The following is a 15,215-nucleotide window of genomic DNA, read 5'->3' as shown; positions in this document are numbered from 1 at the left end:
GCCATAAACATTTCTAAGCACTTTTCTTTATGACACCAAATAGGTATGAACAATGACAAGCATTACACACAAGACCAATTTACTGGGGATACCACTCTAGCAATCCGGTCAGTTGGAATGACCTCCAAACTATCTGAATGTAACGTCCATCATTGCGGACATGTACTGGACAATGAGTTCTTTCCAGAAAAAAGTGGTCTCGGGTTCATACAATGAATACTTGCCAAACTGGCTCCAGTTTGATATGACCCCCCCCCCCCCCCCCCCCCCCCCGATTCTCTCAGTAATAACAATTTGTTGAAACGACCAACATTTCAGAATGGCTCTAAAGAAAATGGGCCTACGGGTATTGAGTACCACAAAGTGAAAACAAAAACGGCACAGAGGTTGGGGAGGTGGTGGTATAGTGAGGTGTTGGTATAGTGAGGTGGTGGTATAGTGAGGTGTTGGTTTCACATGATTTATTCTTACAGTATGTACCTTTCACAAGACAAAATTAATATATAGTTTTGGTTGTTATGCAGTAACTGAAATTGCCCCTTTAAAAGATCGCCTTAATATTATTTCTAAGTGTACTTTCCTCTGAATAAATAGCACCCCCCCAAAAAAACCCCAAAACAACAACAACAACAACAACAAAACCCCCCCCAAACCCAACAACAAAAAAAACACAAAAAAAACAACAAAAAAACAACAACAACCAAACACACACACACACACACACACACACGCACACACACACACACACACACACACAAACAGCAAAAAAAAAAAAAAAAAAATCCCCACAAAAACAACAAAAACAAAACAAAATGGTCAATAATGATAGGTAAGAAAAACAACAGAAACGGCGCTCCGTGTCCTAGCTACACAGTATTAAATGTATTGATGTATACATGTATATGGCACCACATAGTAACGGCAGGGAATAAATGTGCCACTATACTAGGCATCAGCCTATCAGCGACGTAACAACTATCCCACTGTCCTGGATAGACATCCCAGACAGCTGAGGTATGTGTGCCCAGGACAGCGTGCTTGAACCTTAATTGGATATAAGCACGAAAATAAGTTGAAATGAAATAAATGTAACAAAGTCACCATATTATTGCGTGAATACAATATTGTGATCATTGTTCCTTGACAGTGTTTGCAATACTTTGTTGTTCGCAATATATGGTTATTTTTATCAAAATCCTAACGTTATAAAGAAAGAAATGTTTTATTTAAAGACGCACTCAACACATTTTATTTACGGTTATATGACGTCAGACATATGGTTAAGGACCACACAGATTTTGAGAGAAAACCCGCTGTCGCCACTACATGGGCTACTCTTTCCGATTAGCAGCAAGGGATCTTTTATTTGCGCTTCCCACAGGCAGGATAGCACAAACCATGGCCTTTGTTGAACCAGTTATGGATCACTGGTCGGTGCAAGTGGTTTACACCTACCCATTAAGCCTTGCGGAGCACTCACTCAGGGTTTGGAGTCAGTATCTGGATTAAAAATCCCATGCCTTGACTGGGATCCGAACCCAGTACCTACCAGCCTGTAGACCGATGGCCTAACCACGACGCAACCGAGGCCGGTCAGTTCAGAATTAAGTTCATGTTACGACCCATTATATTATTACTAGACTGTGAATTAAGTGTTGAATTTTTCATTTGCTCTTCCACAATGCAAATTATATTTTCCTATTAAAAAAAATATATATCCACAGTAATTTTAATTCCACAATTTGTAGAAATGTTAAAAGATAACGTTGGTCAGCGCGTGCATAACAGCACGATTGATTGGTTGACTGATTGATTAATTTATTTTTCATTGCATAACAGTTTTAATTGGGTTAAATTAATGTCACTCATTCCCTACGTCGGCTCCAAAATGTAATGTAACAGAAAAAGATCAACCTTCTCTGAGGGGATTAGAACCCCGGATGTTAATAGGAAGCTCAGTTGGTAGAGCGCTGGATTCTCGTACTGAGAGTCCGTGGTTCATATCCCCTCAGTGGAGGTTGATTTTTATCTGTTACATATAAAAGATCCCTTGCTGCTAGTGGAAAAATAATGTAGCGGGTTTCCTCTGAATACTATGAGGGGGGGGGGGGGATTTAGCTCAGTCGGTTGAGTGCTCGCATGAGGTGCTTTCGTCGCAGGATCAAACCACGTCGGTGGATCCATTAAGCTGATTGGGTTTTTTCTCGTTCCAACCAGTACACCACAACAGGACAAAGGCCGTGGTATGTGCTTTCCTGTCTGTGAGAAAGTGCATACAAAAGATCCCTTTGCTTCATTAGACAAATATGTAGCGGGTTTCCTCTACTGACTACGAGTCAGAATTACCAAATGTTTGACATCCAACATCCGATGATTTAAATTAATGTGCTTTAGTGGTGTTGTTAAACAAAACACATTTTTTTAATTAACACTTCAAGTAAAAGGTTTTCCATTCGTACTGAACTACATCGCTCCTGTTACAAAACAGGAAAGGAAACACCGACGAAGAGCAGCGCGAATTGATTGCACTGAAGTTTGCGCCATGATCGATGGATGGATGTAAGCCTTTTGGTGTCTTTCAGTGATGTTGATAACAAAATGCCCCGCCTTTTACGATTTAAATCTATAATAACTAGGGTGTGTGTGTGTGTATGTGTGTATGTGGGGGAGGGGTGGGGGGGGGACTCTAGTCCCCTTCGACATCCGTCAAATCCCAGCCTGATGTGTACATCATACTGAAGAATTACCCGAGAGAAACCAAACAGAAGCTAATTTTGACGTAACAAGCTTAGCTAGATATTCAATTAAAACTAAATCAGGCTCTCGGGAACCGGGTTAGGGGAGGAAAGAGGTGGGGTGAGGGGTTCCTCCACTTAAGGAAGTAAATGTACGATTTACTGTAAATAAAGATAAACATATGACCTGTACCCATCCCTCCCCCAACTACTTGAAACTGTGCTCCCCCTACTAGAGATCGTACCCCCACCCCCTTCCCATTCCAGATATCGTTCCTGCGGGCCTGGAAACAACGAAGGATGAATGTGTAAATGAAACAATGCTTTCGTGTGTCTATACTGGTTCCTGTCTGCCTGCCTGTCCCAAGCGCGACGTCTGGTTAGTTCAGGACGCTCGTCCAGGACAGGGTCGGGTGCAAGTCTTTCTTTTTTTTAGAGAAAAAAATACGTTTAAAAAGGGCACATTCAATACTTAAGGAGGGGTGCAACGTTTAAAATCAGAACCTACAATATTCAAAAGTACACCAATACCGGCCCCTCTACCTCCACCCCACCCCACCCCCCCCAAAAAAAAACCCATAACAAAACAAAAACAAAAACAAATAAAAAACAACAACAACAACAACCCACCCAAAAAACAAAGACGTTAAAAATATTATATTATACTCCATCAAGAACAAATAATTTTTTTCCATACACTAGATGTTTTGGTGCACTTCAAAATTTGAGGAGATGGGTGCGCATTCTAACAATTTCCCCTGGGACCTTATTTGTGGAAAAAAAAATATTCTCTTAAACCACTGAGTGTCTTTATAGTCCTCTGAAAGCTTCTGGATGAAATTTATAGGGTTTTTTTTTTTTTTAATTGTTGTTTTTCTTTTTGATGTTGCTATTGTTCAAATATAATAGAAATGTTTTATTTAACGATGCACTCAACACATTTTATTTACGGTTATATGGCGTCAGACATATAGTTAAGGACCACACAGATTTTGAGAGAAAACCCGCTGTCGGCACTACATGGGCTACTCTTTCCGATTAGCAGCAAGGGATCTTTTATTTGCCCTTTCCACAGGCAGAATAGCACAAACCATGGCCTTTGTTGAACCAGTTATGGATCACTGGTCGGTGCAAGTGGTTTATACCTACCCATTGAGCCTTGCGGAGCACTCACTCAGTGTTTGGAGTCGGTATCTGGATTAAAAATCCCATGCCTCAACTGATCCGAACCCAGTACCTACCAGTCTGTAGACCGATGGCCTAATCACGACGCCACCGAGGCCGGTCTGTTTTATTTAACGATGCACTCAACACATTTTACTTACGGTTATATGGCGTCAGACATATGGTTAAGGACCACACAGATATTGAGAGAGGAAACTCGCTGTCGCCACTTCATGGGCTACTCTTTCCGATTAGCAGCAAGGGATCTTTTATATGCACCATCCCACAGACAGGATAGCACATACCACGGCCTTGATATACCAATCGTGGTGCACTGGCTGTGACGAGAAATAGCCCAATGGGTCCACCGACGGGGATCGATCCTAGACCGACCGCGCATCGAGCGAGGCTATTGCTCAAAATGCCTATTCATCTCTGTGCATGGACCGGCCTCGGTGGCGTCGTGGTTAGGCCATCGGTCAACAGGCTGGTAGGTACTGGGTTCGGATCCCAGTCGAGGCATGGGATTTTTAATCCAGATACCGACTCCAAACCCTAAGTGAGTGCTCCGCAAGGCTCAATGGGTAGGAGTAAACCACAATTGGTTCAACAAAGGCCATGGTTTGTGTTATCTTGCCTGTGGGAAGCAAGACCCCTTGCTGCTAATCGGAAAGAGTAGCCCATGAAGTGGCGACAGCGGGTTTCCTCTCAAAATCTGTGTGGTCTGACGCCATATAACCGTAAATAAAATGTGTTGAGTGCGTCGTTAAATAAAACATTTCTTTCTTTCTTTCTTTATCTGTACATGGTGTGTTATTGATTGCCAGATTGTATGTACTAGCTTCCGGCAGTGTCTTTGATGCGCGCTTGAATTTTGAAGAACATGATTCAGAACACTTTTATTGATCATGAACTTTTAAGCACATGCACGTTGGAGCAAGGGGGACGGGCTACTGGGAGGGGCTCTAGCCCCCCAATAAGAAATATTATTGGTAGTAAATCTTAAGGTAAAGATGAATTTTACTTATAGAATGCAGGAAATTGCATTTCAGGACATCTAGTTTTCAAAATGTTACGAGCCCCAATGTCTACTTGCTCCGCCGTGCCTAACTTAGCATGTTTACTTCTCTCAAAATAAGATTTGAATATTTTGGGTTCTGGAGTACCGGGTACGGAGTATCCAGATGAACCTAAAAGATTCTTAACATTAATAAAAGAAGGACAAAAAAAAAAAACAGAAGAGAGAAAAAATGACGCCACAGCACATTTAAAACTAGGTTACTTTGTGGCCAGCATACGGTTAATTCGGTACTTGGTCAAAAGTAGGGGCGAGACGTAGCCCAGTGGTAAAGCGCTCGCTTGATGCGCGGTCGGTTTGGGATCGATCCCCGTCAGTGGGCCCATTGGGCTATTTCTCGCTCCAGCCAGTGCACCACGACTGGTATATCAAAGGTTGTGGTATGTGCTATCCTGTCTATTGGATGGTGCATATAAAAGATCCATTGTTACTAATTGAAAAGAGTAGCCCATAAAGTGGCGACAGCGGGTTTCCTCCTCGATATCTGTGTGGTCTTTAACCATATATCCGACGCCATATAACCGTAAATAAAATTTGTTGAGTGCGTCGTTAAATAAAACATTTCTTTCTTTCTTTCTTTATCTGTATATGGTGTGTTATTGATTGCCAGATTGTATGTACTAGCTTCCGGCAGTGTCTTTGATGCGCGCTTGAATTTTGAAGAACATGATTCAGAACACTTTTATTGATCATGAACTTTTAAGCACATGCACGTTGGAGCAAGGGGGACGGGCTACTGGGAGGGGCTCTAGCCCCCCAATAAGAAATATTATTGGTAGTAAATCTTAAGGTAAAGATGAATTTTACTTATAGAATGCAGGAAATTGCATTTCAGGACATCTAGTTTTCAAAATGTTACGAGCCCCAATGTCTACTTGCTCCGCCGTGCCTAACTTAGCATGTTTACTTCTCTCAAAATAAGATTTGAATATTTTGGGTTCTGGAGTACCGGGTACGGAGTATCCAGATGAACCTAAAAGATTCTTAACATTAATAAAAGAAGGACAAAAAAAAAAACAGAAGAGAGAAAAAATGACGCCACAGCACATTTAAAACTAGGTTACTTTGTGGCCAGCATACGGTTAATTCGGTACTTGGTCAAAAGTAGGGGCGAGACGTAGCCCAGTGGTAAAGCGCTCGCTTGATGCGCGGTCGGTTTGGGATCGATCCCCGTCAGTGGGCCCATTGGGCTATTTCTCGCTCCAGCCAGTGCACCACGACTGGTATATCAAAGGTTGTGGTATGTGCTATCCTGTCTATTGGATGGTGCATATAAAAGATCCATTGTTACTAATTGAAAAGAGTAGCCCATAAAGTGGCGACAGCGGGTTTCCTCCTCGATATCTGTGTGGTCTTTAACCATATATCCGACGCCATATAACCGTAAATAAAATTTGTTGAGTGCGTCATTAAATAAAACATTTCCTTCTTTTGGTCAAAAGTATAAGAGAGAATAAACTCGATACCGCTACCGCTGCTTCTACTGAATAGCTTTCCAACAGACAAGAGAGAATAAACTCGATACCGCTACCGCTGCTTCTACTGAATAGCTTTCCAACAGACAAGAGAGCACATACCACAATCTTTGGGGACGGGAAAACTTCATACAAATATATACATGTTCATAATGAATATGTAGTATTCTCAAAATAACAAAAATAGAAAATTAAAACAAAAATCCTTCGAAAAGGGATCTTTTTTATGCATGTCCCCGTAGACCGAGGATTGCGCATACAAGCCATTTGATATTCTAGTCGTGGAGCACGGCGAAAACGAGTTCATCAATCCTAGGACCCATATCACCTCTTGCACACACTTTTAAAATACCTGTGTGCTACATCCCGCCACCATTTACGTAAGAAATAAAAGAAAGGAATGTTGTATTTAACAACGCACTCAACACGTTTTAATTACGGTTATATGGTGTAGGACATACGGTCAATGACAACAGAGAATTAGAAAGGACCCCAACTATCGCCACTCCATAAGATTAATTAGCAGCAAGGAAGTAGTTATATGCACTATTTTACAGACAGGATAGTACATACCACGGACGTAGAACACTTACTGGAACAATAAATAGCCCTATGAGCCCACCGACGGGGATCGATCCTAGATCGACCGCGCATCAAATGGACGCATTACCACTAGGATACGTTCCGCCCACAGTTACGTAAAAGACACGTTAGAGAAAGTTACTGGGCAAATTTCCAAGTGATGAAAATTAATAAAACACAAAATGACCAGGTATCAATATACAGACGTACTAACTCTTTATGAGGAATTCATACGAGAATATTTGATTAAACTGAGCAAATGAAGCTAACATCATTGTAGCAGAACGGACAATAATACACGTGCACGTGTTCTCACTAATTGTTATTGGAAATTAAGTTTTCTCAATATACAGGGCCTAATGGTTTCATGCATATATGCATGTGCAGGGAACAAAAACGAGTCCGAGCAAAGGTTTCTCTCGAAAACACAATAATAACGCACATACCGTCACACACAAAAGAACCGATAAACGACGAATGAATCTATGTATTCCAATTATCTTTTAAAGCATAATCACCTGTACAGTCAAATTTAGACTGCTAATTCATACAACGTAGAAAACGGTTTTAATGATTTAGTTAATGGCGGTTTACGGTGGACCATTCATCTGAATTATTGCAATGGACGTCAAACGAGTGACAATGGTAAATAATGCTATATAACAAGAGATGGGGAAGGTCCGCTGGTTGGCGTGATCAAACAAGATCTCAAGAAACAGATTTTGTTAACAAGGTAAGTCCTCTTATTTCTACTAGTTTCTCTGTAATCTTTACAATAATAACCAAAAGAGAGAGAGAGAGAGAGAGAGAGAGAGAGAGAGAGAGAGAGAGAGAGAGAGAGAGAGAGAGAGAGAGAGAGAGAGAGAGAGAGAGAGAGAGAGAGAGAGAGAGAGAGAGAGAGACAGACAGACAGACAGACAGACAGACAGAGAGACAGACAGACAGACAGACAGAGAGAGAGAGAGAGAGAGACCGCGCTTCAACTCCCAACTATCTGAGTAATTCCAAACGTAAAACGTTGATGTATTACATTTACTTTAAATTTTAAACATTTACTTACTGGTTAACTCTGAGCACATCTATATGAAAACAAACTAGTTTGCTTAAAATTGTTGTCTATAATGGCCTATTATGTCAACAAGTGTAGAGAACCCAAAAACCAAACAAAACCGTACCCGTTTCCTGGACCTATTTTCAGAAGCCTAACAGTGGAAAGATTTACAAGATAAAATCTAGAATTTTTATAAATACCAATTTCAGGAATGGCAGGGATAAGGAAAATAGATATTCATAAAGCGCAAAAATGAAAAATTAACAATTTATTGTTTTGCGAATGTGATTTAAGCAGCCCATTTTTCAGTGTTTTCTTACAAGAGAAGTTCATAATGCACCGCCACAAAGCGGACTGCCACTCCCAGACTGATTTACAAAATGAAAACTAGCACCGAACAGAACTCATTAGAATAAGTAGGTCTACAGGAAAATTAAGAACATATCGTTTGTTTAGGAACAGTTATTGTGTTGAGCAATATGTGTCTAGCTTAAAGCCAGGCCGATATAGGAGTGCCTTTACGAAATTTGGATGTGGTGTAGCTTCTATTCGGTTAGAGATCGGCCGATATAAGAATCTGCCGGCGGATCAGTGATTCTGTCCTATATGTGATATCCAATCAGTTGGGGATGAAAACCATGTTTTTATAAATTGTCCGTGATATAAGGATCTTCGTTTTAATTTGTCCCACCAAGCTCGGTTATCTTGTAGAATGTTTGTGACGTTACCTGATTTAGAAAAGGTGTGTGTTTTAATGTCAGAGCCTAACCTTGAATTTGTAACAGCCAAAACCTGGTTTTTAATTTTACAACGTCGTAGAGACTTTTGATACATACAATAGTGCTATTATTATTATTTTAATTGATACATACTTATATAATTTAACTATACTGTCTCTCATAATTCCATAAGGAATGGCTTATATACATTTATGTTTGTTGTATTTTGTAAATGTGTGATGTATATAAGGTGAGACGTTAATAAATTATCCGTCTCTCTGTGAATTTTAAGACGTCAACGTTTTACCTTTGGTTGATTTGACAAATAAATAATGTATAATCAACTCATTGACCATTATGTTCAGTATTGATAACCGCATCATGTTGTCAGTTTGAATTAAATAATAAGTCATACTAATACCAAATTGCTTTTTGAAGATGACGTAGTTGACATATGAACAAATAGAATAAAATAGGTTTTCATCTATTCAGTAGTTAATATTCAATTTATCTCTGAAAATTGCATGGCAGTTCGACATTTTTTTTTTTTTACATATTTAAAAGCTTTGACAGTTTTTGCTGTTCAATATTATATCGGAAAGAAATAATTATAAACATAATATACTGTTTGTCACGTGAAATGTTTGATTCAGCTTAATAGACTTGATTTTTAAACCTTCACACAACTCTGAAAACTGCATAGAAGTTCAACTTTTTTGACATATTTAAAAGCGTTGACAGTTTTTGCGGTTCAATATTATATAGGAAAGAAATATTTATAAACACAATATACTGTTTGTCACGTGACTTGATTTGAAAACCTTCACAGAACTTAACTTAAAGGAACAGAATCTAGATTCAGAAACCCAGCATATATACCTCTTCGTTTTTACAAGCAACAACTGAATAAAATCATATTTGTGCACAATACCGAGTCCAAGACATATATTTGACAAAATGTTATTATCAAAGCCCCAGTCATCATAGCAGTGATAGGGGCCTACAAAGTGTTTACACAGTCCCATGAGAAACGGGGAGGGGATATTTATCAATTATTGACCGTCACTGATGGCAATATCGGGTTCTATGAACCGAAGAAATTGATAATGACTGAGGCCAACGGTTACATTGACTCTTTGTACATACAAACCTATACTCGTTTCATCGTCTGAAAATCCACCCAATAGCAACTGGCCGTACATATCTCGCCGCCCCGTTCGAAAACCCCCCAGACATATCATTTTATTATCATAATAGAGAAATAAACGAATACTTATAGAAAAGCCTATCAACGTTTCGTTTCATTTAACCTTATTTTCGTGCTTATATCTAATTAAGTTTCAATCACGCTGTTCAGGCCAGTGGTTTAGTGGTTAGTCGTTAGTTGTTAGCGAGAGAGAAATCAGTGTATAACGGCCTTATGCCTACCCATTCAACTTCTTCCGGGTGGGATCCGGTAGCGGGAGGGGAACACAGTACCTACTAGCTTAGCCACTGCATCAGCGAGTTAGGTAAATTGACGTTAGTTAATATTTTGCATAAAATGAATAAAAAGGAAAAATACATTATTATGCAGGCCTAACAAATTTTGTTATTCCTTTCAGATGACGTCACCAACTGCATTGGTGATTTTGATTGGCTGTATAATATACTTTCATGTTGGAGTACTAGGAAAATCGGTGCGTATATATCGTTCCTATATATCGTTCATGCTGGGGCGTAGCCCAAGAGGAAAAACCCAGACTTGTGGAAAAATAAAATAAATCTTGGGAAATTCCAGACGAGGCAACCGCTTCGTTTGCCTCATGCTGGCTATGCCATTGGTTCATATATATATATACATACACATACATACATACATACATACATACATACATACATACATACATACATACATACATATATAATACATACATACATACATACATACATACATACATACATATGTATATATATATATATATATATATATATACATATATATATATATATATATATATATATATATATATATATATATTCAAAAGACATTCACTTAGAGAAATATAACGGATATACTATTAGGACATATATGAATATATTAAAGGTTTTTAAAACACTGTAGAAAAGAGTTCTATATTATTTAAACCTGATATATTAGCAACCAGGAGGCAAGATCTAGCTCAGTTGGTAGAGCGCTCACCTGAGGTGTTTTCTAACAACACAATACGTATAGACTGAGATACCACGGTGTTTTGAGACAAGTTAAAGTTTGTTTTGTTTAACGACACCACTAAAACACAATAATTTATTCATCATCGGCTGTTGGATGTCAAATATTTAATATTTTGGACATATAGTCTTAGAAGGAAGCTGCTACATTTTTCTATTAACAGCATGGGATCTTTTACATGCACTTTCCCACAGACAGAACAGCGCATACCATGCCTTTTGATATACCAGTCGTGAAAAAGTATAGTTTGTTTTGTTTAACGACACCACTAGTGTACATTGATTTATTAATCATCGGCTATTGGATGTCAAACATTTGGTAATTTTGACATCTAGTCTAAGAACGGAAACCCGCTACATTTTTCCATTAGTACCAAGGGATCTTTTATATGCACCATCCCATAAACAGGACAGCGCATACCACGCCCTTTGATATACCCGTCGTGGAATACTGCTGCGACGGGAAAAGGGGGATTGGATCCTACGTCCCATGCACCTCAGGTGAGCTCCCTACTGAATGAACTAGATCACACCCCGCGTTGTAATAAGACAAACTTACCTTTACCGAAAGAAGAAAGTGTTTGAATTGTTACTTAATGTGTTTATTATAACCATCCGATATTTAATTTTTTCATTTCAACTTATTTTTGTTCTTATATCCAATTAACGTTCAAGCACGATGTTCTGGGCACACACCTCAACTATCTGGGCTGTCTGTCCAGGACAGTGGGTTAGTTGTTAGTGAGTGAGAAGATGGTATAGTGATCTTACACCTAACCAGTGAGTAGTTGAAACCGACTGCGAACCCTGTACCTACCAGCCTTATGTCCGATGGCTTAACAACAGCACCACCGAGGCCGGTTCCGTCTGATAAGAAGAATATTAATTTTATGCATATGCAGGGGGTGCGCAAGATTATCCCGGACGACCAAGATTCTGGAAAGGTGAACGACCAAAGTGACGTGATACAGACCGGCAAGGGTGGAAGCATGACGCTAACTAATACTATCACGGTATGTCACACACTTCTTGTTATACTCACACCAACGTGTACACATTTACCGTAAGTCGCACACTTCTTGTTATACTCACACTAACGGATACATATTTGCCGAATGCCATACACTTCTTGTTATACTCACACTAACGGATACATATTTGCCGAATGCCATACACTTCTTGTTATACTCACACCAACGTATACACATTTACCGTATGTCACACACTTCTTGTTATACTCATACCAACGTATACATATTTACCATATATCACACACTTAATGTTATACTCACACCAACGTATACACATTTACCGTATGTCACATACTTCTTGTTATATTCACACCAACGTATAGACATTTACCGTATGGCACACGCTTCTTGTTATACTCACACCAACGTATACACATTTACTTTATGTCACACACTTAATGTTATACTTACACCAACGTATATACATTTACCGTATGTTACACACTTAATGTTATACTCACACCAACGTATAGACATTTATCGTATGTCACACACTTCTTGTTATACTCACACCAACGTATACACATTTACCGTATATCACACACTTCTTGTTATACTCATACAACGAATAGACATTTACCGTATATCACACACTTCTTTTATACTCACACCAACGTATAGACATTTAACGTATGCCACACACTTCGTTATACTCACACCAACGTATACACATTTATCGTATGTCACACACTATCTTTAATTATTATTATATTTACAACAACGTATAAATAAGATCATTTACGGTATGTGGCACACGATCTTTAGTTCATATTATGTGTGTGTGTGTGTGTGTGTGTGTGTTTGTGTTTGTGTCTGCGTGTATGTGTGTATGTGCGTGCGTACGTGCGTGCGTGCGTGCGTGCGGTGTGTGTACTATAATAAACTACATTGTATAATAAAAATGTATAAGACAAGAATTCGGAACATTTCTTATTATTTCAAAGCTCAGTCTACGACAACAACATACTCAGTTTCTATCTGATTTCTCAAATCTAAATTACAAAATACCTTTACTTTATAATATCTAATTTTGATAATCTATAAAATGTCGACATGTTTGAAATCGTACACCAGTTTATAGAACGTGCAAGCGAACTCTTTGAGAACGTCTGACTGTTCTCACCCTCCTCTTTCTCTACCTGTCTGCCTGCCTGTCTGTCTGTCTGTCTGTCCATTTATGTCTGTTTTTCCCCCCACAAATTGTTATTATTCTGTCTGCCATATTTTGTAAAACAAACGTTGTTTGTTGTGAAATGTAGGTAGATACCCAACTATAGGCACTGCCCTTTTGGTTCATTAATGTAAAAGTTAATACTTATTGTTTAAAATATTTGTAAACTGTATAAAATGACGTAACATGATGTACATGATGTAACATGTTGATTGAAATGAATACCGTGTATGACGTGATATTGTAAACTATAGACAGATGTCGTAAAAAGAGACACATCCTCTTGATGGAAACAAATATTGTGTATGATGTGATACTGTATAATATAAAGATATGTCGTAAAACAGGGTCACAGCCTGTTGATAGAAACAGATATTGTATATGACGTGATATTGTATATAATGAAGAGGTATCGTAAAAGAGAGATACAACATCTTGATTGAAACAACTATTCTATATGATGTGATATTGTATACTATTAAGATATGTCGTAAAACAGGGTCACATTTTCTTGATAGAAACATATAATTGTATAAGACATAATATTGTATACAATAAAGAGATATCGCAAAAGAGAAAAATAACATCTCGATAGAAACAAATATTATGCATGATATGATATTGTATACTATGAAGATATGTCGTAAAACAGACTCACATCCTCTTGATAGAAACACATATTGTTTATCACGTGATATTGTATAATATAAAGATATGTCGTAATATAGGGTCACATCCTCTTGATAGAAACAAATATTGTGTATGATATGATATTGTAAACACTATACTATAAATATATGTCGTAAAATAGGGCCACAGCCTTTTGATAAAAACAAATATTGTGTATGACGTGATATTATATAATATAAATATATGTCATAAAAGAAAGTTTAAAAAGTTTATGTTTGTTTAACGACACCACTAGAGCACATTGATTTAATAATCATCGGCTATTGACACAGTCATAGAGAGGAAACCCGCTACTCGTTTCCATTAGTAGCAAGGGATCTTCTATATGCACCATCCCACAGACAGGATAGAACATACGACGATATTTGATATACCAGTCGTGATGTACTGGCTGGAACGAGAAATAGCCCAACGGTCTACCAACGGGAATCGATCCCAAACTGACCACGCATCAGGCGTGCGCTTTACCACTGAGCTATGTTCTGCCCCTATACCATTCGTGGTGCACTGGTTGGAACGAGAAATAGCCCAACGGGCCTGGTTGTAAAAGACCTACACGGACATTTGGTAGGTTATACGCTCTCATTACGCTCTTCCAAATATTGTATAATAAATAGTAACTTTGTTAATTGGTTGATTATCAACATTAAATATTATATCTATTGTATGAAAGTACAGAAACAAATATTAAATATCAATAGGAGTTAAAATATATTACGAAACAAGTTTGAAATAGAAAGATTTATTTTATACAAAAATTGCAATTACGAAGTTTTTAATGAACAATGGACACTATGGCTTAATCTCTTGTTTCGAATTCCAGGTATTTTTCGTTTCGCGCTAGTATAGATTTAAATCCCCCCGTATATTTATTTATTTATTTCATTTGTTTATTTTATTTGTTTTATTTATTTATTTATCTATCTATCTATCTATCTATCTATCTATCTATCTATCTATCTATCTATCTATCTATCTATCTATCTATCTATCTATCTATCTATCTATTTAATATTATGTGTTTTAACCATTATAATATCTTCTTTCTTCTTCTACTATATTTCCCAGTCCTAGCAATTTGTTTTGCTTTTTGCCAATCTTTAATTTATACAGAAACATTACAAATGCATTTATGTATTAAATTGTTATATATGACTGTATAACATTATTATACCACCAATTAGATATATGTACTTGTGTATAAATTATAACACTTTGATGTAAGGCCACAAATTCAAAGCTCCCCATTCTTGACATGGTCAGAATGGACTGGGGAAAATAAATATTAAAAGGAAAATTGTATTATAA

The 15,215-nt window shown here is 37.9% G+C and overlaps 1 protein-coding gene across 1 annotated transcript in view; it reads left to right on the top strand.

Annotated features, from left to right (window-relative positions):
* Nucleotides 1-11,911: 11,911 nt before the first annotated feature.
* LOC121380846 overlaps nt 11,912-15,215 on the top strand; it is a 31,896-nt gene continuing 28,592 nt past the window's right edge. Inside the window, exon 1 of the mRNA XM_041509836.1 lies at nt 11,912-12,028. Coding sequence (XP_041365770.1) covers nt 11,912-12,028 — 117 coding nt within the window. The remainder of the gene's footprint in view (nt 12,029-15,215) is intronic.

Source organism: Gigantopelta aegis, chromosome 9 (assembly GCF_016097555.1).
Source record: "Gigantopelta aegis isolate Gae_Host chromosome 9, Gae_host_genome, whole genome shotgun sequence".
Lineage (NCBI taxonomy): Eukaryota > Metazoa > Mollusca > Gastropoda > Neomphalida > Peltospiridae > Gigantopelta > Gigantopelta aegis.
The sequence above is the reverse complement of the archived record's forward strand: the minus strand, read 5'-3'. Positions and strand labels throughout refer to the sequence as shown.